The following is a 26,001-nucleotide window of genomic DNA, read 5'->3' on the forward strand; positions in this document are numbered from 1 at the left end:
TTAAATAAGAAACACAATTAAAATCATGTGAATAATAAGTTTGTTCACGCAATAAGTCATTAAAAAACATGCCGTGCCATGACCCTTACAACTACTTGCTGTCATCTTCTTTTTGGTGATTTGTGCTAGAGGCAACACCTGGCTGTTGATCATGTGACTCATGTGATATGAAAAAAGTATCTCCATTGCAATTTTATGAAATAAACTAATTTTAATATGGCCAAAAAAGAAAAAAAAAAACACCTCACCGTAGCAACAAAACTTTATAAAAAAATCAAGTTTTTTATTTTTTCAAAATTAATGTGTTTCCAGTAAACAAATTATGCAATTATGTGGTAGATGGGAATGCAGCAATTATTGTTGTATAACATGCTCAGTGTTTGTCCAAAAGAATCTTGTTTTTCACCATAAATATAGATTTATTTTCCAATCAGAGAAAAATGACTGTCATCTGATTTTCCCAGATCAGGTCATCAGAGGAGACATGCATAAAACAGAACCAGTGTCGTCTTGTCTTTGGTAGAGCAGCTGACAAACTGTTGAAACGTCGGAAATGTAGCATATAGAGAGGCACAACTGAAATGAGCAGATGTTGCCACAACGCATTGAAGTGTCTGTAGCTCAGCAAACACTGTACTGGTGACAGCACAGTGGTTGTCAGCAACAGCTGATGGTGGGATGCAAGCAGCTGTAAAAGTTTTGAATTAGCTTAAAAAATACACACTCATGTCTCAACAGAATTCTGCTTTTTAATCTTACTAGTTACAACTTTGTTTAACAAGTCAATAAGTGTGATAACAGAGAGCGATGTGTCGCTACAAAACTGAACGTTTTGACTGCTTAGATAACAGCTATCAGATCTGCATGTGTGAACACTTTGCAGCACTTTTTTTTTCTATTTGTTTTGCCTCAAGATGTCAAACTCCATCCCCCCCTGCCCCCCCGCTTTTTATTTCTGAGCAAAATCAATGGAAGCAGATGCGGAGAGCAGCAGAGGGAACTGGCCGAGCACAACACTTCATCCTCGCTGCTAGAGCTCCATTTAGTATTCAGTGTTGGACCAGGTGTTACCCTGGGGTTCATGTGGTTATTAGTTTCTGGTATCACTGAACCTGTTGTCCCTGAGGGCCAGTGCTGGTGTTACTACTGTGGCCATAAACTGGACTTTTCATAGTTGTCGGCATTGAATGGGGGGAAACTTTTGACGTTCAGACTGACGGTGAAGCCTCGACTCGTTCGCTGGTGGAGGTTTAGTTGGCTTTGTTCGTTGATGTTGGTATTCTCAATCTGTTTGTGTTTAACATGAATAATTTATAACTACGTAGATTAAAATCTGGTGAGCTAAAGCTGCGTTTTGTCATTCATCAGCTTGTACATGTACAGAAAACTAGAATAACTGTGAAGGAGAAGAGCTGTTTGTGTTCCTTTTACCTCTACGGATTTAAAAACATGCAGAAAATGCACTTGTATTTTATTCTATGAGAAAAATGAGACTTCTCTAGAGATGTTATAAATTCATAGAGTAGTCAACTGGATGTCAAAAGTGTTCGGCTCTGATCTGTGACACCGGAACATCACTTTTTACTTGTTCTTGAATACATAAAAACTAAAAACTAAAAAATCCTATCACTTTCAGTCAATAAACCCATGAACCTGATATGACGGGTATTTATTGTATCATTTATCGTTTTTGCAAAACTGATCTTTTAGTGATAGTAATTTTGATTTATCTTTGACTGCCAGGATTGTTATTTGTACTATTTTGGTTATTTATGTTTTCATTATTTGTTCTTTGTGAGCATAAATACATATCAATAGGTTCGGAAGTAGCATCTAATGTAACTGCAGTTTAACTATAAAAATCACATCACTTTCCTGAAGAAACCTTCTTCATAATATTGAATTGTATTGTAATGACAATATGCTACAAAAGATTGAGGCAACCTCGTCCACAATATCCAGACAATCTGTACTGCTTTTTTTTTTTTAGCTTATTAAAAATCTTAAAGGTTAGGGACTCATGTGATGATACATAAATAGAGATGATCTTTTAAAACTAAAACCATACACTATCAAATAATCTGCACGCCATCCCCCCCCCCTCCCCTTTTCGATGTGCTTTAGCCCCTAGAATAATCAGCCAAAATCAGAACCAGTAAATTATGTGACTGTATTTGTAATCTCACCCATCAGTGTCGATGTGTCTCATTACCACTAACGCGCACTAAGAAGCAGAAACAGGAAAATGCTGCTTCTCCACTTGATTTTAACCTACTCTAAGTACTGAGTCGCCTGAATTGTATCCATTTCTCTTTGCTAAGTGCATCCGTTACCACTATTTTTCAAAGAGTTAATTTAAAGAAGAGCTCTGCCTGTGCCCTGTAGATACAGTACAGTGACAAGCTAATGGGAAGTTCTCATTAGTTTCCCAAGGAAGCACTAATTTCTCCTGGTGTAGCTCAACCAGTCTTGCTTGGAAATCTTTAAAGCACACATTTGCAGAATTTGGAGCGACGCAACGTAGAAATCAACATTATTTTTCTACCACGGTATGCATTTGTTTAACCCTTGGCAACTTTCCGTTGGATATTATCCTTTTTACAGGGCTGACAACCTCAAATAAATTGTTAGTCAAGTGAGAAGAAGAAATGAATCCTGAAGGAAAATTGGAGCAGGACCCTGGAGATTGTAGAGAGCGCGTGTGGAGTAGTTGAGAGATGGCTGAGATTATTGCGAACCCAGATGAGCAGAGGGCATGAAGGAGGGTGCAAACAAAAAATTTAGCTCTGACAAATCAGGTAGAAAGATCAGAAGAGAGCAGTGATGAGGAAAATCAAGTATCTGGTACTGTCTGAGAGCAAAAGTGACAGAATAGGCTTGTGAGAATAGCATTTTTTTGAATACTGAATGTGTAATGTGATGAATAAGAGTGTTAAATTGTAAACACAGCTAAATTGACTGTGTACTGGAGACTCAAAATGAAAGACATAATCTTTTTTGTCATTGAACATAAGTGAAACAGACTTTTTGCTATGCTTTAGCTGCCAGTTAAATACAATCCATACCCCAAATAAACACATACGCTAATATAAACTACTATGTAGCTCTTGTTATAGTGGTATAGGATGATATTATACTGTAGAACAGTTCTCTGCAAACCAAATATGACAAGCCTGAGCTAATATTATTTAATCTATGAAGATGATTCACTCACCCAGTCCTGACTCAGCAGAACACTGAAACACCACTGATTCCAGTTTACCCAACTATTTAAAACAACAAGACACATGCCGTTCCCTATAGAAAGCATTCATGTTATACCCTTTTTGTTGATTTTACAAATCAATCATGATCAACATAATTTCGCTTTTTTTTCCTCCCACAAAAGATGATTTGTGGCTGAATTTAAGTATGGCAGTTCAGAATCAAGCTGACAAAGCTCAAACAGTTATGCAAGAAAAAACGGGAACGTAATTGCAGCCAATCTAGAATAATGACTTGAAGGGGGTGAATATTTATGCAATCACTTATTCTAGGTATATATTTTTATAAATTTCTCATTTTGTCAAAGCTTTGGCAAAGTTTTTTTTTTCTAAAAAAAAGGCCATCTTTTTGTCTTTTGTTGATTTGTTGTTCTTAATCATGACATTTTTGATATGTAAAATGAATAAAGAGGGTAAACCCTCCAAGGTGGTGAATCCTTTCAATTGGAACTTAAAAGATGTGACACAAAAATCCTTTTCATTTCAAGTATTTGTCAGAATGCTAGCAAACATGGCTGAAAAGACTGAAAAGTTTATTCAACTTCATTCCTAGACCTGTAAGACGCGGGTGACCTCCAGGTCTGGTCACGTCTTTCTGGATCGTTGTACAGTTTAAACTTAGCAGAAGAAAGTTTGCCCTTTGTGAACCGCGTCCGGATTGTCAATGTGTCCTGTGAAGAAAACGTCTCTTCAGGGCTGGATGGACCAATTTTACCCATGAACACTCCTGTTGCAGATATGACACAGTCCATTGGTCAGCTCTGATGGAGGCAACGTGTTTGTATGCGTGTATCGGTGTACGTTTCTTCCTCAGTTTATGCTTTCAGTAAGGTCAGTCGGTGCACGGCTTGCGTGTTTTCATTAGCTGGCATTCATTTAGAAAATGAGAGAAGACAATGCAGGGAGCTGAATGAGCAACAGGTGTAGCTCTCAGTTAAAACCAATTTGTTGCTATCAGTGAGCGCAGCACTGCCTAGAGCAGCGGTTTTGTTGAAACCTCATAGATTCTTAAGAAAAACAAAAAAAAAAGCCTCTGCCAGATTGTGGAACGGCGCCTTAAACAGCGAGCTTGTCTAATTGTTGTGTTGGGTGGCGGCTGGAAGCCGTCGTCCAATCCCAGCAGGGAACAAAGCCAACATTGTTATCGCCGGCGCACAGGCCCCTTTCGCCAATATACCTGCTTTCGCTTAGTTTCTGCAAGAAAAAGAGGTGGAGAGGGTTGAGGCTGGATGACAATGACAAATCAAACCAGTTAGATTTTCTCCATACTTTTTTTATTTTTTTCGTCAGCTGTGCCGTGTTCCCTTCAGCTCAGTCGAAAGCAGCGGCATTAAGCTGCTGCTGCTATGATTAAGCACTATATTTCTCTTATCAAGAAGAGAATAGCAAGGGAAGCTTTCCCTCCGTCTCTTACGGTTCATCGTTCACTTTTTCCCCCTCCCTTTGCTACTTCTCTGGTTTCTCATTTATGTGCCAATATGGCTGCACTCAACTGACTCAGACTGCTGCCTGATAATGCTGGTGGCAGAAGGTAGGCTGCTGTAGCTGTGGGGCTCACACTGATTAGAAAATGGGAGTAAAAGTTTTTTTTTTTTTTTTCTTTATTGGTTTCATTTGTATGATATTTGAATAGAGTTGTAGAAGCTACAGGTTCACAGTTTTCAACACATTTTAATCACTTTCGGTCACATACAGCCTTTGTCCTGGATTTATTTTCAAAAAAAATGTGGAGCTTTGTCTCTGAGATTTTTTGAAAGAAAGAGTTTGTCTTAAGAAATGGCGACCGCTACTTGTGCAGCCGTTTGATTAAAAAAAATTATGATAAATACTAATAATATGTCTAACATCAAACTTTAAACACTTTTTAATTCAACAATATTCAGTATGTTGCAATGGATGTTAACTTACTTAAAGCTGGGTTATGTCACTTTTTTACATATTTATTAAAACGGTCATCATGTTGTGGGAATATTAGATAAGACAGATAATATGCAAAAAGATCAATTTCCTATACCTCTTCCCAGAGCTACTGTCTAGTACATGCACCGCTCCAGGGCAAAACCAACCAATCACAGTCAGGAGGAGGGACTCAGAGCTGTCAATCAACCTCATGTAGAGAAATAGCTTACCATTACAGGAAAACCATTTATCCACCATCAATGGTGGCCATGCTAACTAGCATTAGCATTCACAACAGGCTCTGCTGACAGGGAGAAGCTGCAGCACAGCAGAGAGAAAGAGGGTGCATACACAAGGGTGATTGACAGCACTATGACCCTCATCCTGGCTCTGATTGTTTTTTTCTGACTGAGCCGAACAAATTATCTGTTATTTTCTATACTGTCAGGAGATAACGACAGTTCTAAAAAGTATGTTAGAACTTACTTTTCTCATAAAACTTGCCTACTCCAGCTATCTAATGTTATGTGATTTTAGTATCTCATCCCACGGCTCTATTAACCTTCTCACCTCAGCTGCTTGCATGGATCAGGGGGGCCTTATGGTTTGGAGGGACAGTGTGTCTCCATAAAACAACAGGACACTGGCTCAGAACCCTGGTGTAGAGAAAACAGAGCACAAGCTCCCCGTCCCCTTCACCTTCTGCTAAAGAGATAAAAAGTCACTTTGTTGGACACTTCTTAGCCTTAATAGTGCTAAAAGACACACTGGAGTTGTAAATGTTTTCATTAATGCTGCAGTGTGTGGGCTGTAGGGAAATCTAGTCACACAAATAGAAAATAGCCTTTAAATCCCAATACAGGAATGACTGTATTGCCCTAGGGCATGTGGTTAATTTGTCCCATAATTACTCTATTTCACAAACCAGCAGTCTGACTGGGAAAAGGTGGCGGAATACAGAATTTAAATCTAAAACAAAAAGAAACAAAAATCCAGTGTAAAGTATATGTTCTGCATATAAAAATATTTCATTTATGCAAGTGAACAAAATTGTTATATTTTCTTATTTTATGAATAAAAAAATTAAAACAATAAAAATAGGTTATTTGTTAGAAGGGATAACATTTTTGCCTTTTTTATGTACATTTTAGATAAAGTTTGAAAAGTTATGCTCTCAGTACCACAACACATTTCTGTAATTTCTTTCCTATGAGTTGCCAGATAAAGTTGGCTAAAAGACAGGATTTTCTTTTTTCTGCTTTTTTTCCTAGCACTATTCTCCCCTCCCCTACTTGTTGCTGTACACTGTCAGCTAGCAGAAAGAAGGCTAATAAAGGTTTTATTTCATTTTGTTATGTTGCTGCCTTTCACATGTACAAAAAAACACAAATTCAAGCAATTGAAAATACTCTACCAGCCTCAACATTAATATAAATGATCACAGCAGGTTGTGTTTCTCTTTTGCTCTCATGATATCTCTTTAAAGGTATCATGTTGCTTCTTTTTCTTCTTTTTTTGTTATTTTTTTTCTCTCGTTATCATTTCTTCAGCCTGGTGGAGCAGTGAAATGGCCCATTGTAAAAGAGCAGCCTGTGTGTTCCTGAGACATTAGCTGCTGATTTAGTGGGACATTAGCTTGATGGATGGCGGCGCAGAAAACTCCCAACAACAGATGATTTGCATGCCGAGAAACTTCTAGCCCAAGACCAAACAACATTCAACTCCACTGCTTATGCTGATTATTTTACTTTTTAATCCAGAATATATTGTTAAATCTCTCCAAAGCATTGCAGAAATAAATCACCCCTCGCCTTACGTGGAAAATGGAGATAATAATAATAATAAAAAAAACCCTCTAAGAACTGGGTGAAATCTTTGGCAAAGCACTTTATCTAGACTAACACTGTTGAGCCTAAAATAATTTACTCTGTACAGATATATTGATTATGTATTCTCATTAATAGCTCGCTCATGGTGGCAGCATGTAGAGTAACTCTGTAAAGCCAGTTATGATTCATTCTTTTTCTAAATGTCTGTTCATCATTTTTAGGTTGAGACGTTTCACATTTGGACAATTATTTCCTCTTGTTTTAGAAGATATGCACCTGGGCGAATTTTTGCTCTACATTTTATTTTTTACTTTTGACCACTTCCCATGATGTGTAACCATAGAAACAGAGTATTATGTTTTGTTTTGGTTTTTACCTTGATGCAGCTGATTAGAATCTCAAAAGCTTAAATAATACTCGATCTCTTACTCAACGTCTTCCTGCTTTCTAAACATACTGATAGAAATTCAAAGAAGCAAAAGCAAATGAGGTGGATTAGCACTGCTTGCGAATAATGTGTGTCAGCCAGGACATGTTTCTGCTAAATTCAGTTGTTAGCATATCATGAGTCGTGATGCTGTCATACAGCAACAGTGTCTCCAGTCAGAGGCCTCTACGGTTTTGTTGCAAGACTGACTGCTATTGGAGTGCAGCACTCCATCCACAATGACTCTTTGGAGACATTTTGATGGTATGAGCTGCAGCAATATTTCATCAAATAAAAAAAAAAATAGAATTAAACATGGGGCTGCACTTGCCTTGCAGCAAGTGGATTCGATTCCCGGCCCCGGTCCTTCTGCATGGAGTTTGCATGTTCTCCCTGTGTATGCATGGGTTTTCTCCGGGTACTCCTCCCACAGCCCAAAAACATGTCAGGTTAATTGGCCTCTCCAAATTGCCCCTAGGTGTGAGTGTGTGTGCATGGTTGGTTGCCTCTGTGTTGCCCTGCGACAGACTGGCGACCTGTCCCGACCCCACTGAGGGACAAGGGTGTAAAGAAAATGGATGGATGGATAGAATTAAACATAATTTTACAAATATTAAATAGAAGGAGCATTACAGACTTAATTCAGTTAAATTTTTAAAACTTTTTGTGTATTTTGAACGTTTTTAACTGCAGTACTCACATAAGAGCGGGAGACTAGCCTTCACCAGTTGGCTGCAGCACAGATCTGTATGTTTGTGTGTTCCAGGTACTTCATTAGTACTTTACCAGGAGGTGGACTTTTTGAGAGGTTTATTATTAATCTATCTAATTCATCCCATTAATCACTTTATCTCTGCCAACACGACAGCCATCCCCACTTCACCACTTCACCCACACACCGCTCCAGTCCTTCATTTCCATCTAGTACACACTACTTCCACTGTTTATTCTCGCACTCACTCGTACATCCTTTCTGCCTCCACTTGACGTGCTTACACACCCTCACACACATCTTCATCATAATGTCTGTCCTCCTCTGTCTCTTTTGAAGTCACTCTTGATTCTTTTTTTTTTTCTTCCTCTCTCTTGTTCGTCCTGAATGAAAGTGTGATCCATAGTGGATGGGCCTTTTATTAGCAGCGGAATAATGTTAGGAGGAAAAATGAAGCCGTCTCTCTGAACACATTAGTTATCATTGAGAAGACCTCTGTCTGACACGTCTCTCTGTGTCACTGTGTGATACTTTAGAGGATTATGATGTGTTTATGCTTTAAACCTCTGTCCTGTCCTCAGTCATCGTTGTTGTTTTTTGTTTTTTTAAATCTTATTCCTACTCTGTCTTCTTCTGCTGCTGGATTTTTCTAATAAAGCCCCAGCTGAATGTTTTAGACCCATCTTTTTCTTCCCAAAGAGATGACTCTGGTCATTATCTGCCGTGGAGCTTTCCTCTCTCTCAGGTCTCACTAGAATGATTTGTTGATGCTGGGATTTTTTACTAGCTTAAGGTGGAAGTGTGGGGATTAAAATAAATACCAACAGGCCGTTTAGCTCAGATCTAGCGTACATGTTGCTGCCTTGCTGAGAGTACTTGTACATAATTAGCTTTTATTCACATTTTGTCACATTAAAACCATAAAAATACACTTGTTTTATTAAGGATATAAAATTTCACCATTTTCTGGGAAGCTGAATACAAATGTATGCATCACCTTCTAGATTTTTATTCCTAACAATGTAGAAATTCAGTTTGTTGCCTTGCAGCCAGAAACTCTTATTTATGAAGGGGAAAGGTTGTGCCATCCTTAGCTGTTAGCAATAACCACAATCAGCTGTTGCATCAATTTTGCTTATCTTCCTTTGATAAATGATATTAATTTAGCCCGTTTGGAGGAAATTTGAGCATAAATAACATACTTAAGGACATGTCAGAGCATCTTAATCAGATTTAAGTCTGAATTTTGACTCAATCACTCTAAAACTTTTTATTTAGATTTTCTCTAATTGTCTTTGCCAGTGGAAACTGTACTTTCTAATGCTTTCAATCAATAATTTCCTGGGTGTTTTACCTTTAGGGTTGACTCTTTTTGCTCTTTGTCACACAGTGATAGTTGGTTTTATTGGCTTTTTCAAATTTATAAATGAAAAAAACAATTTTTGAACACAGGTTATTTTTGCCAAAAAAAAGAAAAAGAAAATCTAATTTGTTTGATCTGAAACATTTAAACGTGCTAAAAAATATACAGAAAATTTCACTTAGGGATGCAAAATTGGTTTCTCACAAAATTGCAGCCATCCAGCAAATAGATTCCTGATCACTGTAAAAAGAGACATGGGACCACTTAAACCTGCAGCTACGTTTTGAACACGAGGACATGTTTAACGGGGACACCAAAAACGAAATGAGGCAGAAAGCAGATGTAATCACGTCCTGGATGTTATTGTTTTCTACACAGATTAACCCCGTTGCCAGAAATGGTCAATTTTGTAAATCTAAACGAGTCTGCTTTTTGCAGTCTAACACCTGCTAAACTTAGACATAATTACAGTGTTTGCCATCTGCCTGCATTACCTGATACTTGTTCACCATCTGTTTAGTCACTACTACGCATCTCGACACAATCAGACAGAAGAGCTATTTACCGGAAGGCAAGGCAGATTTATATTTGTATTTACAGTTGGCAGGTTTATACTTCAGATACTTTTAGGAAGATTCAGTGTTAAACCAATGTGGATGTAAAGTTTATGGCTCTTTTTTTTTTTTTTTTTCTACATTGGTAATGTAAACCGCAAAGGTTTTCCAAGTTAAGATAAACATGAGGGGCTGAAAAGGAGGAAGTTCCCTCGGCTCGTTTCTTCATTTCCTGTTTGACGTTGATGCAGAAGTAGAGAGAAAAAAACAAAGTTATTGAGGCAAAAACTGAACTGTTAACAGCGGTTGTGTAACGACTTCTTTGTTTTGTGCTCTCAGCGTGGAGCCAGCGAACCGGCACAGTCTGAACATCTGAAAAGCTCCAACATGAAGCGAGAAGAGTACGCATGTCCTGAAGGGAACGATTAGATGCTAAATCCAACTTTTGGCATTTTGGTTCAAGTTGCTTCTGTTGTGAAACTCGCAAGAACTGAAAGAAACTGGAGTTTCAATGAAAAGTCAGCTTTGACCTTCTTTAGTCAAAAAAGGAAAAAAAAATGATTAGCACATTTATTTATTCTAATTGTGGAATTAAGTGGAGTTTAATGCATTGTATTCAATTAGATTCATAAGAAGATGAAAGCTGCTGTTAATGTTGCTGAAGGAGCCTGTTCATCTTTTACATTCAAGTAGTACAGAAAGAAATGAATTTATGGTTTATTATATCTATCTGGGAGGGGTGAGAAGAAATAGCAACACCGTTCTTAGAATAAAGGACCAAAAGGCCATCAGTCTCGTTCAAATCTCTATTTTCATCACTTTTTTCAGTCCAAAAGAAACAAAACTGGAATGAAATGGATTAAAACAGTTTAATCCTGAATAGCCTGTTGACATTTAGTCTGCAGTCTCTTTTGGAGGTTTGTCCTTTTTGCAAGGTCCATAGTTAGACATGTTGTGTCCAAGTATTTCTCGTTTATCACAGTCCTTTTGCTACTCTTATTATTATTTTTTTTAATTATTATTCAAAAGTAAAAGCACATTTTGCTTTTGTGCAAAATGTGATGGTCATAGACATAGACTTTTTTTAATCTAACTCCCTCAAAAACTAAAAGGGCATTAGAATTTAATCTGCATCTGAAGACTTTTTTTTCTTCTTCTTCTTCTCAAACCAGAGAACTGTAGAATGAAATGAAATGTTTACAGATTTTATCTTATGGATTAAGAACTTCAATCTGTCCCATATCTCTGTTACTTCTCCTTGTTTGCATACATTGTTTTTAGCATCACAGTTTTTTGTGTTCTCTTTCCCATTCGAAATCAACTACAACTTCACATTAATCTGGTCGATTTTCAGTTTTCAGAACTGGAATCATTAGAATCAGCCTTTATTGTCATTGCACAAAAGTGGAATTAATTTCAGTACAGCCCATCCAAAGAACAGCAACAAGAAAGACAAACAACATAAGACCTGAGTAGACAGGCGCCTGAGGCTGCAGCCATCATTGGAGTTTTACTAAGAACCATTTTGCTCCTCTCCTTCTCTTCTGTCTTCTTTATCCAGTCAAAACGACCATCCTGAACTACCAGAGCCCCACTACCGGGCTCTTCCCCGTGAAGACATTCTCCGACATAAAGGAGGCAAAGGTCCGGGACTCTCTGTACTGCGCTGCTTGTGCCTGGGCCCTGGGCATGGCATACCGGTTAGTCAATCTCTCCAACACGGGTTATGTTTCGTCATTTGAATCTTTATTTAAATGATGAGGCTGTTTTATGATTTGAAAAGCCTCCTGATTTTGTCACTGCTTATAGCTGATGATATATTTGAAATCTTGTGCTTATTTTTGGGGCTGTTTTCATGACTAATTTAGCTAATTAATGAGGTGCTTCGTAATTATGGTAATACTGCATGATTACTTGGCAGAGCTGGACCGCGTGTAATTGTGGAATATCTGTCACCACACACACACACGCACACACACACACTCGCACACACACACACTCGCACACAGGTGATTGTGTGTCTCATTTTCCTGGCTGCTGTTTTATGAGCAAAGCCTCTCTTGATTGCAATAGTTTATGGTTTTATTTTGTGTTTAATTGAACCGAAACTTTCATGAAGTAATGAAACTGAGTGTAATCTCCTCAACATGTCAGTCCCTGGATAGCAACTTAAAGAAAAACATATAATGCTTTGCAAAAATAATCATACCCTTTGAACTTTAAACATTAAACATGTTCGACATTTTAGCTTATTGAGATTTTTTGTTATTCAAAAATACTTGATTGATCCCAAAGGGAAATTATACATTGCAACTCGTATATTAATTCAAAATTCTTCAGAGTTATTGTTGATGATGACGGCTGTAGGCAGGAAGAAAACTCTGCCATCGCCTTCATTTTTTAACTTCACTATCAGATTCACGTCAGGCCACAACGCAACGTTCATAAAACCTCTGAGTCAAGCTGGAAAAATTCAAAGATTACTTTATGGCTAAATCTGCCAGGAGTATGAATAATTTAGGACTTAGCTGTGAGTCCAGCTGTTCTCTTGAGGTCCTGGAGGTTTGTTAGAGAATATTATAGAACAAACAGCAAAAAAAATAAATAAATAAATTTGTGGCGAAGCTTAAAATCCATGTCAGGTTATAAAACAAAAGTTGAAATTAATGGTTGAAGCCTAAAATGATTCAGGGCTGTTTACAAAACACAATATGTTAAAAAAGAGAAATAAACGGCTAATATGTCTTCAGATGTTAAAACGAGTGCTATGTTAGCATTTCACTCAAGTGCTAAAAAAAATCCTCTCTCTATCAGCTTCCCTTATTTGATTAATTCCTCACTGATTAGTGTCTTGAGAAAAGGGCATTTCCCTGAAGAGTGAATGAAAAAAAAAGACAGAGAAAAAACAGAAAACTATGGAGAAAGGAAGATATGATGATGCTGGGACTAAAATGGTTTGCAGTTGAGGAACAGGCTGGAAAACGGGAGGAATATCAGGGAGGGGTAAGGTCAGCAGAAAGAGTGTGTGAGGAGATAAGAGGCGTAGCCAGGAAAAACAAGGGATGGGAAGGAAAAGCGAGCGAGGAAATTAGATTGTGGGGGAAGACGGAGTGAAAGAGAGGGGTAAAAATAGAGTGTACTCCAGTGATGTGACCAGCGGCACATCCCAGTCATCAGTCATGGCTGCCTCCTATTAGAATTGTCACTGGGATTTAATTAAGATGATTCTCATCTGACAGGCTTGGCTTGTGCCATTACTTACTTCAGAGTCAGCTGCCGCATGTGTGTCTGAGCGAGTGTGAGACACTCAGGGATCTGATGAGTGGCTGGAATTACTACAACCCCTGATCTAAGTGCACATGATTTCAGCTCTTCCTTTGACCTTTATGCTAATGTTTTATATATGTACTGCTGGGGTAGATGTAGTTTTGCTACTGTCAAAACTCTCTTAATTTTCTAAGTAATCATAAAATGGTAAGTGCTGAGTAAAGGTTCTATGTATTTGTCCAACAGGATGGACAGTCGTCTCTACTTTACATATTTCCTCTCCAGCCTGATGCAATAAGCAATGAATTGATTAATTTTATAATAAATTGATAATTTCCATTTGCATGGTCGTTTTTCCTCATGTTTGTATATTTTACTACCAAAGTCTGGATGACAAAAGTCTTCATAAAGTAAATAAACTATTGTTGTTCTAGTGTTTAATGTTCGTTAGAAAAGAAAGCTTTTTATCTTTGAGTGGCGTTCTTGCATTGTTATGCCTTTACTGTTAAATTACTTGAAAATGGTCTCAGAACACCGATATTATCATTTATCGCAATAACTTCTGACAACTTATCGTAACAGGCCTGTTCCCTCTTTTCCCATAGCATGAAAACGTTTTTAAATACTCAAGAGATGAACAGAATCTTGCCAAGAGTGTCTTGTTTCTATTTATTCCATCACTAAATACTGATCTATAATTGTGCTACTCATGCTGACATCATGTTGGAGTAGCTCTGTTATGCTTGTTCTTTGTAGACTTTTGTTTTTGGATAAAACACTGTTCTTTTTTGTTTTCTGGACAATCATTCCCTGTGGTTTTAGATGCTGTGCAGCTGGAATAATATTTTTAGTCTTACTTCTTTTACTTTTAGACATTTGCTATGATGCGTTTTGGGAGCCAGGAGTTTCTTTTGATACAACCGGGAACAGCTTCTTAGCATCTCAGAAGTTGAAGTAATACCTGAACTTTGACCTCGAATCCCAGGTGTTACGTCAGTCTGCGTTTTTTTTTCCATCAGTATGCGCACACGGTCCCGGCCTGTAGCCACGGCGCTCTGCACCCCCACTGAGGGTCTACAGCAATCTGCCAGGTTTAGTGGTGAAACAGTGATTGGTGAACGGCATTAGTGAATTTTTATTTAAAAAAGAACAAACAGTGCATGGAACTAGCTGCCAATCAGGGTGTTAATACAGAGAATTCAGTGCTGAACAAATCAAGAGCTTATTAGATGAGTGGCTTGTCAGGTGAAACACATGGTGATGAAGAGAAACTAAACACAAATGCACAAAGAAAAAAAATGCAGGAATAAACCAAGAAATGAATACAAAGGAATAAAATATATAGCAAGACCTATTGAGCAATAATTAGTACAGGGAGATGAACAGGATAAAGCAACACTTTAACTCGGGTGAAAACATGCTAGAACATGAAAGGGAAAAATCTAAAAGAAAAAAAAACATTAAGGATTTTTTTCCCCAGATGACAAAAGCTAAAATAATGTTGCTACAGTACCATGGTTTTGTTCAGACCATGCCTATACAAAAAATAATGTTTTTGTACTGTAATAGTAAGAAGCTGGTTGAAATCTTAAGGGTGAAGGGAATAAATAGCTTTTTATGTCTTGAAGGGTTTTTAAGTTTATATGTTTTTTCATGTTAATATCAACGCTATGAGGCTTGACGTTAAAAAGTGGCTCCATTACACTTTAAATTTGACTAATGTGAATTCGATTGAGAACTGTGGTTGTTCTTGATCATTTCTGTCCAAGAAAACTACTAGTCTATAAACCAATAGATGGATTAACAGCTATTTTTTAGCCATTTTTCAGCTTCATATTTGCTTTCCATTTTTTCTTTCCATTTAAAGTGTGGGTAGCCTTACGGCCCCATTGCCAGCAAAACCAACATGGGGAAATGTACATCTGGTCATAGGAGGCCACATTCAAACACCGGTCAGTCATCCGTAACATCCAAGTGTCTAAAATATCACCTGGATGCAAAATGTCTCATTTATTCATAGGAATGACAACACATTTATAATTACACAAACAATCCTTCCCTTTATGAAATGGGGGATTTGTTTACAATCTAATAACAAATGTAGGCATGCTGTAAAATAAGGTATGAATAAAGTTTTATTCTACCATTAACAGAAATTCCACACTCACAAAATGTCTTCACATTTCTGAAACGATCCATTGTCCAACAGAAACAACTGTGATGATGACAAGAGATGTACGACTATCTTCATCATCTGAAACTCAGATGATGACACGGTGTAGGCAGTGTTATGGTAAAATGATCTCAGAACAATGATATTATCGTTTATCGCAATAACTTCTGCTATAATTTATCATGACAGGCTTTGGCCCTATTCTTCCATAGCCTGAAAAGTTTTTAAATACTCAAGAGACGAGCAGAAATGATGCCAAGTGTCTTGTATCTATTGCTTTGCTGTCAGTAGAATGTGGTCAGATGCTATAATTAACAATTTGACTTCTGAAGTTCTACTGATACATGCTAATTAAGCCTCTCTTAGGTCTGTTTTTGTGAGAATGTAATAATTTCTGTTCTGTTAGAGAGACCAGCAGTTCCCTTGTTTCATTCTTGTCCCGTGTGAACAGCGCTGTTAAAGTTCTCTTCCCTCACTGTGCAGGCGCATCGATGATGATCTGGGCCGCACGCACGAGTTGGAGCATTCTGCCATCAAGTGTATGAGAGGGATCCTCTACTGCTACATGAGGCAGGCAGATAAGGTGAGTCTGTTCCAGCATCTGCTCTTGAATTGCATGTTTTCATCAGGAAAGCCTGCAGTTATGCACAGTTTCCAATCAGAAGTGCGTTTCCACGCAGATCGCCTCTTTAAAGCAGCGGAGGCATCTTGCTTCCTTTGTTCCTATTCCCGCAAATGACAACAGGAAGCGGATGGATGCTTCAGTCCTCAGGGCTTAATAACACACTATCCTTTAATTACCTCGGACTTTTGCTCTGAACGGGAAAATTTCATGCCACGTCTGCAGAAAACGTAATGAACACGCTTTGCCTTATGCAGCCAAACTAGGGCCAAGTGGATCTTCTGGATGTTGTTGTTGGTCTTCATGAGCAGCGTCTTTTCAGAGTGTGTGTTCTGTTGCTGCGTACGCGTGTGTTTGTGTGTACTCTGTGAAAGCCGCTCTGCTTCATCTCGTCTCGACCTTCATGACCTAATTCAGAGAAGAGCTTTCCTGTGTCTTAATTACAAAGCTGCGTTTACACAGTTAATTACACAAAGCGGCGTTCACCATGGCCCCGTCTCCAGCACTTAAGAACTACATGGAGGTTTTATTGAAGATGTGACACAGGCCGTGTGCTGGGCAAAATAACCCCGCGACCAGGCTCCGATGTCTGTCTTTAGGGCGGTTCATGTCTTTTTCTTTACAATCACATGAAACATTGAATTTTATTATTATTCACAACAAATAACTGTTGTACACTCAGATTACCAAAATAAAATGGGTAAACTGGATACACTCTAGACAGGTTGCCAGGGAAACACAAATGATACACTAGACATATAATTAGGGATACATGATATATTGGCGCCAACATCAGCATTGACTGATATTAGTCATTATTTAACATATCTGAATCAATTCAATAAGTAAAACTGGGTTAGCAGTGGGGTCATTATTTTCAAAATGTCAAAATAGGATTGTAAAATATTTACATATTATTGATAAATATCTGCTATCAGCTGTCAATATTGGCTCAAATCTTTATGTCGGTTCATCCCTACATTACAACCATGCACACAGACTCATACCTAATGGCAAATCTGGCAAACCAAGTTACCCAACAGTCATGTTTTTAGAGTATGGCAAGAACCTGGAGTACCCGGAGAGANCCCANGGGGAACATGCAGACTGCATGCAGAAAGACACCAGACCCAGGATTCGATTCTTGAACTTTCTGGCTGCTAGGCAACAGGGATACAAACTGTGCTACTGTACCTTTAAATCCCATTAACATCACTTGTTTCAGATCATTCCCATTACAGTGGGGTATTAGAAAGAATCCCTGGGGGCTAAACTCAACTTTTCATTGTGCTTTGTAGCAATTATAACAAACTTTTCAAAAGTGGAGCCAGTTGACATTTTGGCTTCACTGGAGTGAGATTCAGGTGGTCCACTGAACAAAGAAAAAAGCATCTTTTATGGAAATATGTGCAGCAGAACTCATTGGACTCTCTATGCACACTTATGTTTATATCCTTTTTGCTGTGGGACGGCAAGAAGTGGAGCAGTTCCAGGAAAAGTAGGACAGAGGGTCTCGACTATGACCCAACTACGTAGCAACACGGAGGCAGAAAAGGATGGGAAACGGTAGAGCGCCAAACAAAAGATGGGATGTCTGCAAAAGAAAAGATAAAGATACAAAGAGCAAAAGGATAATGAATGAAAACAGTAGGGTGCATGATAGAAAGCTGAAAAGGAAGACTTGAGGAGAGAAAAAAATCAAGGAGAAAGGCAGGAAGGCTTCAGGACTGAGATGGCAGAGAGAGAGAGAGAGAGAGGAGGGAGAAAAGGAAAACAAATGAGGAAAAAAATGGGACAAAAGGCCAATTATTTATAACTGCATGACAGGACTGGCAGCACAGCTGTGATTTAGCATGGAGCTGAGTCGATGCAGCAAACACACACAAAGCCACCAACAAACCACCGAACAAAACAACGTAGCCAAGAAATCGTGGAGGGCTTATTGCAAACCATGTCACAGATTGGGTGACCTGAATGTGACCCTTATCTGCCACAGAGCAGGATACAGTCCGCCCCACACAGCAGCCGTTTACGGTTGTTCCTCATGGGACGAGCATGTTGACTCTGAAATAAAAGATTATGCTCAATATGTGTCACTGGCACAGTTAGAGCCGCTTCTGCTGCAACGCCGGATGTGATTTAAGACTTAAAGCGCCGGCAACGAACGGTGACAGGTTCCAGGACCGCACTGTGCTTTGCAGAAGTATTCATTTTACATTTGATCACATCAGAATCACTAGCTGTAATGTATCCCAATGAGATTTCAACACAAAGTACTCTGAACGGTGTGCATTTGTGTTCAGTCCCCCTGAGTCAGCACTTTGTGAAACCACCTTTTGCTGCAGACAAAAGGATGTCTTCTGTTTATTTGTCTACAAGCTTTGTATGCCTACAGAGCGACATTTTACTGTATTTTTTCTTAGCCCAGTCTCTTTTTCTGGTTATGTCTCCGATCACCCTCCCAGAACATGATTCTGCTACCACCAGGCGTCGCTTTGGGAACGGTGTGTTCAGGATGATGTCTAGTGATGGTTTTCATACATATGTAACTTTTTTTGATCCTCCACAGTTACCATAGTTCCTTCAAGGTTTGCAGTTTAGGTTTGCAAGTCGTTCCATACTCTTTCCATTTTCAGATGACTGAACAGAGCTGTGTGACATATTCAAAACTTTTCATTTACTTTTATAACCTAAACCTGCTTTTATCGCTGTTCCTTTGTGTTCATGTTGCTCTTTGTTCACTAAAGTTCTCTAATTACAGGAAAATATGGATTTTCACTGACATTAAGTCACAGAAATGTAAACTATGTTTATGGGGTAAAGTGTGTGACCCGTGTATGAAGGAGTAGGTACTCAACATGGTCATCGGGTCAAATCCCGACCACATGACCTTTGCCACACATCTTCCTATTCTATCACAACCCTCCTTCCTGTCAACTTACAATCAAATAAAAGCCACTTGAACCAAAAATCCGTAAAAAAAAATAAATAATTGATTTCTTCTAAAAGCAGTTGATTGCTGTTGATTTTAGTTAGGAGGTTAAAAAAATAGGTGAACACAGCACCTCTTGATGGCTACTGTAATAACATAAATTGAAAACTAGCAATTTATTTCCACTTTTTACTTGTTGTCCATCTGTGACATAACATCCACCAGATTTTGTGGTTGTAATGTGAAGAAATGAGGAACGTTTGAGATTGAGGAAAGGATCGAGAATGCTTTTGTAAGGCACCATATCTATCTTCCCGTGGACGGTTTCTTCCTCACCTTTTGAAAGTTGTTACCGTGTTGAAATCAAAAGCAACGAAAGAAATCGGTGCCTTTATCTTCCTCTGCACCATCTTCACCCTCACCTGCCCGTCTTATCTCGCCCATCTCCGCCTGTGTTCATTTCTCTGTCAGGTGGAGGAGTTTAAAAATGATCCCAGCCCCTCCAAGTGTCTCCACTCCGTCTTCAACGTGGACACCGGCGACGAGGTTTACACTTACGGCGACTATCACCACCTACAGGTGAGTCGGCGAACAGCCAACTGCAGAAATGAGGCAGCTTATCTTATTTTTGGTACATTCTGAATATTCAGATTAATGACGATGGGGGGCAGAAAAAGTTCACTTTCAGATCATAAGTTAGGACGGGTAAACCTTGTTAAAGATGAAACGGCATGAATAAATTAGCAAATAAATGACACATTATAAAGTATTAGTTGTGCAGCCTTTCTCTGTCTCTCTCTCCATGAGAGGCGAATGTGCTTTAAACTGGCGCTCAGACAGTTTATTCTTCTGTCAATGGTATTGAAAGAGGTCAATTTGGAGCGCTGCGTTGGGATGGAGCCTGTACTTCCAGTGAAGCGAGTCCAATACAGGTGAGAGAGCCAGAAATTGAAAAATCAAATAAGGCTGCAAAGTTGCCACGCTGCGACAAAGACGCTGAAAAATCAACAAGAGCGTATAGAAGTGAAGGATTTGCTCTTCACATTAAGTCCTTTGCTGTTGTTTCTTTTCTTTCACTTTATTATTGATGATGTCTCGGTGTCACTTCTTCTAGCTAACATAAGAGCCACGTCTTGGTTTCTTTTTTTGTTTTTTTGCAGTATGCAATGGTTTTTGGCTGAACTGTCAGATTTGAGAATAGCACGCAGAAAATGACAGTCATTTCTCTAATGGTACTTCACTTTCAACCTCTTCTGTCGTCGCTGTAGATCGATGCGGTTTCTCTGTTCCTGCTGTACCTGGTGGAGATGATCTGCTCCGGTCTCCAGATCATTTACAACACCGACGAGGTAAACAAGACACCAGAAAGCACAAAAAAATAAAATAAAACAAACAAAAATAAAAAAACATAAAGCAATTAGAAGCTGGTCCAGACATTTTATAACCATGTTGTTAAGTAATTACATATTCAATAGTAATACATTTCCTCATTTAGGTTTGTTTTCCATCCAGTGAACTTCTCTGCTTGATTTATCTATATATGAATTTTAATGGAATTTGAAAATGTGCTTAAATGGACAAAGCTATAGAAAACCCTGCACACTAATCTAAACTATTCAAACGTTATATGTACATATTGTGAAACAAGACACCAGTCGAGTAAAATGGATAATTATGGATCAAATTATTTCTACATTTGTAATAGCAGAGCGATGAAACACAACAGATGTTTTAGAACGTTTGCTATTTATTACACATGAAGAGGTTAAAACCGACTATCAGTTACTGTATGAAATTAAATTCCACTTCTCAAGCAAATCAAATAAAGAGAGCTGTCGCAAATTAAGGCAATTGTACGTCAAGTATCCTCAGCCATAGAAAAGTAAACAGCTGAAGTAGTTTTAGTTTAAAACTGTAAAGAAAAGTCACTGTGTAACAAAACTAAGGTATAAAAATGTAAACATCATGACTGTATTTAGCCACTTGTGCCAATCTCAAGTCACACAAGTGCTGCTCTAATAGTAAAGGTCCATTAAAGGGTCCTCCTTTAATTTTTATTAAAGCAGGCACCATAAAGAATCACTTCTTTAAACTTAAAGAAGTGATTCTTTAAATATAAAGAATCACTTCCAACTTTTATTATATGAGCTACAACTATTTTTAATTCCCTTCTGGAAATCAAATTTTTCTCAATATTAAAAAAAATGTTTTCTACGTCTGTACTTTGCCAAAATATTACCTCCCAGTGAGATTTTAAAGGGGCAGTTATATTATGTAAAAGCAACTTTTTGGGGGGGCTTTACTTTATGTCATAATGTTATTCCCTCATGAAAAACACAGAGCAGTCCTCTCCCTGTGACTCTCCTACTTGGCTCCTTCAGACTAGCCAGAGCAGTTAGCAAACACCTGGTGGAACTGCACATCTGCTGAGCTCATTATAGGAGCTGCTTCTCAGTGAAACTCTAAAAACATTGTTAAAGGGTTAATAGAGGAGCAGTGCTGTGTTGACTTCCTGAAGGCAAAGTTTCAGAAAGAGCAGGAGTTTTTAAAGAGACAGAGGCCCAATTTCAAGGCATTAAATTACAAAATAAAATGTATTTTATGTAAGATTTGATATATGTATAAATCATTGTTTTAGCAACTGAAGTTAACATAGTTTCTTGATGGTGTTATTTTACAGTACAATGTGCCTGGATAACATATTACTGCCCCTTTAAAAGTATCGGATAGGAACTGTAGGTCTCCAAATTTGGGCTTATTTGAACTAAACTCTCAGCAGATCTGACATGAAAGCAGAATCGGAGGGGGCAATATCTCTCTTTCACACGGTTTCTTGCCTTTATAGTCTCTCTGAAACGCTTAGTTAACTTCACCAGGAAAAAAACATTTAGATGATCTCCGTATAGAAGTCTAAATGTCCACCTGGGAAATGATCCGTTCACATTTTATTTGAGTGATTTGTGCCTTTATTACCTAAAATCTGTCTCTCCCTGTACATTGATTTATCTGTCCAGCATGTTTTTATTTTTTTTCATCTTCAGCTCTTAATAAAACAAAAACAGACCTAGCTGCTTGTTAGGTTTCCACAGCGTGCCTTTTTTTTTATTTTTTTTTTTATTGTGTGGCCTCTAGGAGCAACAAGAACATCATTAATTCAGTTAGCTTAACAGCCGGCTCATTCACAGCTTTACTTACTGCTACAGAGCAGTGAAATTTGTGCCCCTGGTAGAGAAATCCATTTGTTTACTAAATTGAGCTCATCTGAAGAAAGCAGAAATGTGGTCAAATATTATTCCGCTGAGCAATTAATGCATGCTGCCTGCACTTTGTTTAGACGCCCAAATGCACACGCGTATCACCTTGGTAACCTCCCGTTTTTCTCCATTTCTTACCACTGACAAAACAAATTAACAATGCAATGTTTTATGTTTATGAGGGCAGCCGTGGCTGTGCAGCAGCTTTTTCTGCCTGGTTAAACAGCGCTTACCAAATTGCATAATTCAAACCGAAGCGGCCTGCGCCCCAAGCCCTGTATTAGCAAACATCAGATCTACTGAGCAGGAGCTTTTGTGATTGCTGCTCCCACTGAAAGCTGTTTGAAATGTATTTCATTCAGACTAATCACATTAGTGCCGTATTTATTAGCCTGTTGTAAGCTGTCACTGCTTGTGAAGTCTGTGGGCTTCCTCTAGGCCGAGCCTGGAAGCTGCATTGCAGTGTTTTCTTTTTTCTTTTTTTATTTTCTTGCAATTGCAAAGAAAGGCTGCGCACGTCTCTTGAAGAAAAGATTCACCATCAACCTTCTGCCAGATGTCATTTTCAGTCTCACGATGCATGAAATGCTGCGACTCATTGCCTTGCATCTCTTTTTTTTTTTTACACTTAACAAATCTGGTGTTTTGTAAAAGTGTTCAGCCTCGTACAATTGGATTGACACAATGCAAAATAATGCACAATATCGTGTGTATTTCCATTCTGTCTGCCTCTGGTACCCTTTGATAAATTCAGTGGAATTAGGTGATTCAAAAATCACCTAATTATTAAATAGAGTGCGCATGTTTTTAATTTAATCTGTGAAGGCCGCCGAGTTTTGTTAGAAAACATTAGTAAACAAACTGCATCATAAAGGTTAATACAGCAGACGGGTCAAGGAGAAAGTTTTGTACTTTTATGTCATAAACCAATCATTAATGTGTTTTCTAGGGACATTTTACAGCACAATCAATAAACTCTTAACTTCAGTTCTTATAAAAATGGTGCATATATATCAAACAAAAGAAATTTGACTTCGTAATGGTACTTCACTGAATAGGGCCTCTGTCTCTTTAAGAACTACTGCTCTTTCTAAAGCTTCTGCTTCAGGAAGTCATCATCATAGCATGTCTCCTCTATTAGCCCCTTAACAACGTTTTTACCAGCAGAAGTAGCTCAGCAGATGTGCAGTTCCAGCAGGTGTTTGCTAATTGCTGCTGGCTAGTCTGAAGGAGCTGAGTGATGGGCTCCCTGTGAGGCAGAAGCTCGGAAGTTGGAAACTGCAGCTCTGAGGAGGAGCTTTGTCCTTGAAGGCGGAGCTACCTCCACCCATGTGTTTTGCACAGCTGAATGGTTGCCATGGGAGATTAAAGTATATCTCAAACCTACACGAATGAATCAAAGCAACACTCCATGTCTGTGTTTGATGAGGGAATAACATTATAACATGTTAAAAAATGCTCAAAAATGTTGATGATTTTATAAAGTTCTGCCTCTTTAAATGTTTGCACTGTTCACTCCATCTTTCCAAACCTGAAAGAGTACAACACAATTCTAAAGCTACCAGGACGTAATGGTGAAACATGGTGGTGTCATCATGCTGTGGGGATGCTTTTTTAACTCTGACTGAACAAATAAACTGATTAGAGTTAATAGGAAGAATCCTGCAACAAGACCTATTAGGGCTACAGAAGGCTTGAATACAGAGCAAAGGTTCACTCTCCTGCAGGACAATAACCGTGTTTTATTCTGGTTTTTTTTATTTTTTTATGAGCATTTTGAAGTGTCGCATTAGAAAAGGTTGATAGAAATGGCCAAATTCTAAAGGACTTGCTCATTTTCACAAAACAGTTTTCACGCCCACTTAAGATGCGTTTTTTTGTTTTATTTTTAATTTAAAATAAAGAGTTAATGTGTTTAAGGGGATATGGAAATACATTTGTCAAATAATTTCTGACGTAACGAACATTTACCTCATGAGACTGATCTTGTTTCTTTCAGTCAACTAGTTTTGGCATGTGACATCACCAGAACAATTACAACTTGCCTGACAGCCACAGATTCTTGAAAATATCTCAGTGTTTTTCTGAGATGTGTGGGCCTCGCTAGTTTGAAACCTCTACTTCCTGTTTATTACTGCCGTGCATAACACCAACATCTGACACAATTATGCTTTGATTTGCCCTAAACCAGTTGATGAAAACATACATAATTAATGTTTACATTTTAAAAATATATATTTTTGCGACATTTTAAAAGTTTGACAATTGAAGGGACACACACATCCACTGACACTAAGCATACATTCAGAGATACAGTGGATTAGATAAGAAGAAGGTATTTTCATGTGTTGGGATGGTCTAGTCAAAGTCCAAGTCTATGTTCAAGTGAAAATCTATTTTTAAGTCTCTAGATTACAGAGAAATGCCCCAGAAGGCCTGGGTTACATATCAGTGTAAAATTGAGTTGATCTTTCTTATATAAATTGATGAAAGTTTGTGGTGGTGGTTTGCCAAACATGAAAAAAGCTCATCGGTTGTGAATGTTTGGGTAAAAGTAGAAAGTACTCAGCTTTCCACATGTTTCCGTCCCCAAACAGAAGCAGGATTAGTGATCTGGCATCAGTAAGACAGAGCGGCTTGTTTGGCCAGTGGGCAGTAACATTCATTAAGATACCATTAAGATACTAAAAAGTTCCTCTCGTTAATCATTCAAGTCATAAAACCCCAAATAAAATACGCAGCAAACACTTTTCTCATTCTTCCAGCTTGGCCTCCTTCTCAAACTGGCCTATTTAAAACCTGCGCAGGCTCTTTTTTTCCCCTCCATCTTTCTCTTTTACTCATTCTTTCTTTCTTTTCCTCACCGTGCCATTTCAGATTAAACCTCCTGTCACTCATGTACACATGAAAGCACAGCCGCATTCAGGTCTTTTTAATGATGCAAGACCAGAAAGTCTTCACACTTTTTTTTTTCAACGTCTTGCATCTAGAAGTCAAGGTTTTGACATCTCACAGGTCGTAGCAGTGTCTTTAAATGACGAGTGCAAGAAAAGATGGAGGCTACATTTAATTGTAGTTTAATAATAAATCACCAATAAATTGGCAAGAGATCGAAGTCAGGCAAGGTTTCCGATTGTTGATCTGCAGGATAAATATCCAGACAAATCTGGATTTGTATCAAATATTGGAATTCGTTTTCAAAAGGAAAAGCCTGATCGGTGCGTCTTTTCAAGCTCTAAATTCTACTTCGGGGTTTTAATGAATTCAAATGTTGCAACAAGTGAACATTGTGTTGTAAGAATGGGTCAGCTCTGTTTTGTTTTGTTTTTCTGTTTTGTTTGTTTGTTTGTTTGTTTTTGCTGGTACCTTCACATATATTAATGGCACACTTTATGAGTTAGTTAAAACCTTGTCTGTAGCTGCAGGGGGAGTTTCACCTTGAGTGCTGATGAGAAATCAGTTTTCTCCTGCTCTCCGGTAACCTTAGTAATCAGCCTTACATCCTTCATCCCAGATCAATACAGAAGGTCATTCGGTATTGTATAATCATGTAATGTTGTGTCTCTGTGTCCTGTGTTTGTATCAATGTGTGGGTGCAGCATAAATCATGTGCTGCGATTGCTTTTTTTTTTTTTTTTTTTTCATTTGGGAATATTTTTTCAACCACCATGTCCGGCCCACCCAGTTTTTGGGGTTGTGGGGGGGG

General features: G+C 38.3%; 1 protein-coding gene across 3 annotated transcripts in view; it reads left to right on the plus strand.

Moving 5' to 3' along the window:
* phkb (phosphorylase kinase, beta) overlaps positions 1–26,001 on the plus strand; it is a 121,861-nt gene that overhangs the window by 8,906 nt on the left and 86,954 nt on the right. For all 3 annotated transcript variants that reach the window (XM_015038582.1, XM_015038581.1, XM_015038583.1), the window contains 4 exons: positions 11,609–11,747; positions 15,971–16,070; positions 19,513–19,620; positions 20,310–20,390. In XM_015038582.1, coding sequence (XP_014894068.1) covers positions 11,609–11,747; positions 15,971–16,070; positions 19,513–19,620; positions 20,310–20,390 — 428 coding nt within the window. The remainder of the gene's footprint in view (positions 1–11,608; positions 11,748–15,970; positions 16,071–19,512; positions 19,621–20,309; positions 20,391–26,001) is intronic.

The sequence above is a fragment of the Poecilia latipinna genome, unplaced genomic scaffold (assembly GCF_001443285.1).
Source record: "Poecilia latipinna isolate Pla-1442-1.1 unplaced genomic scaffold, P_latipinna-1.0 Scaffold446, whole genome shotgun sequence".
Classification (NCBI taxonomy): Eukaryota; Metazoa; Chordata; class Actinopteri; order Cyprinodontiformes; family Poeciliidae; genus Poecilia; species Poecilia latipinna.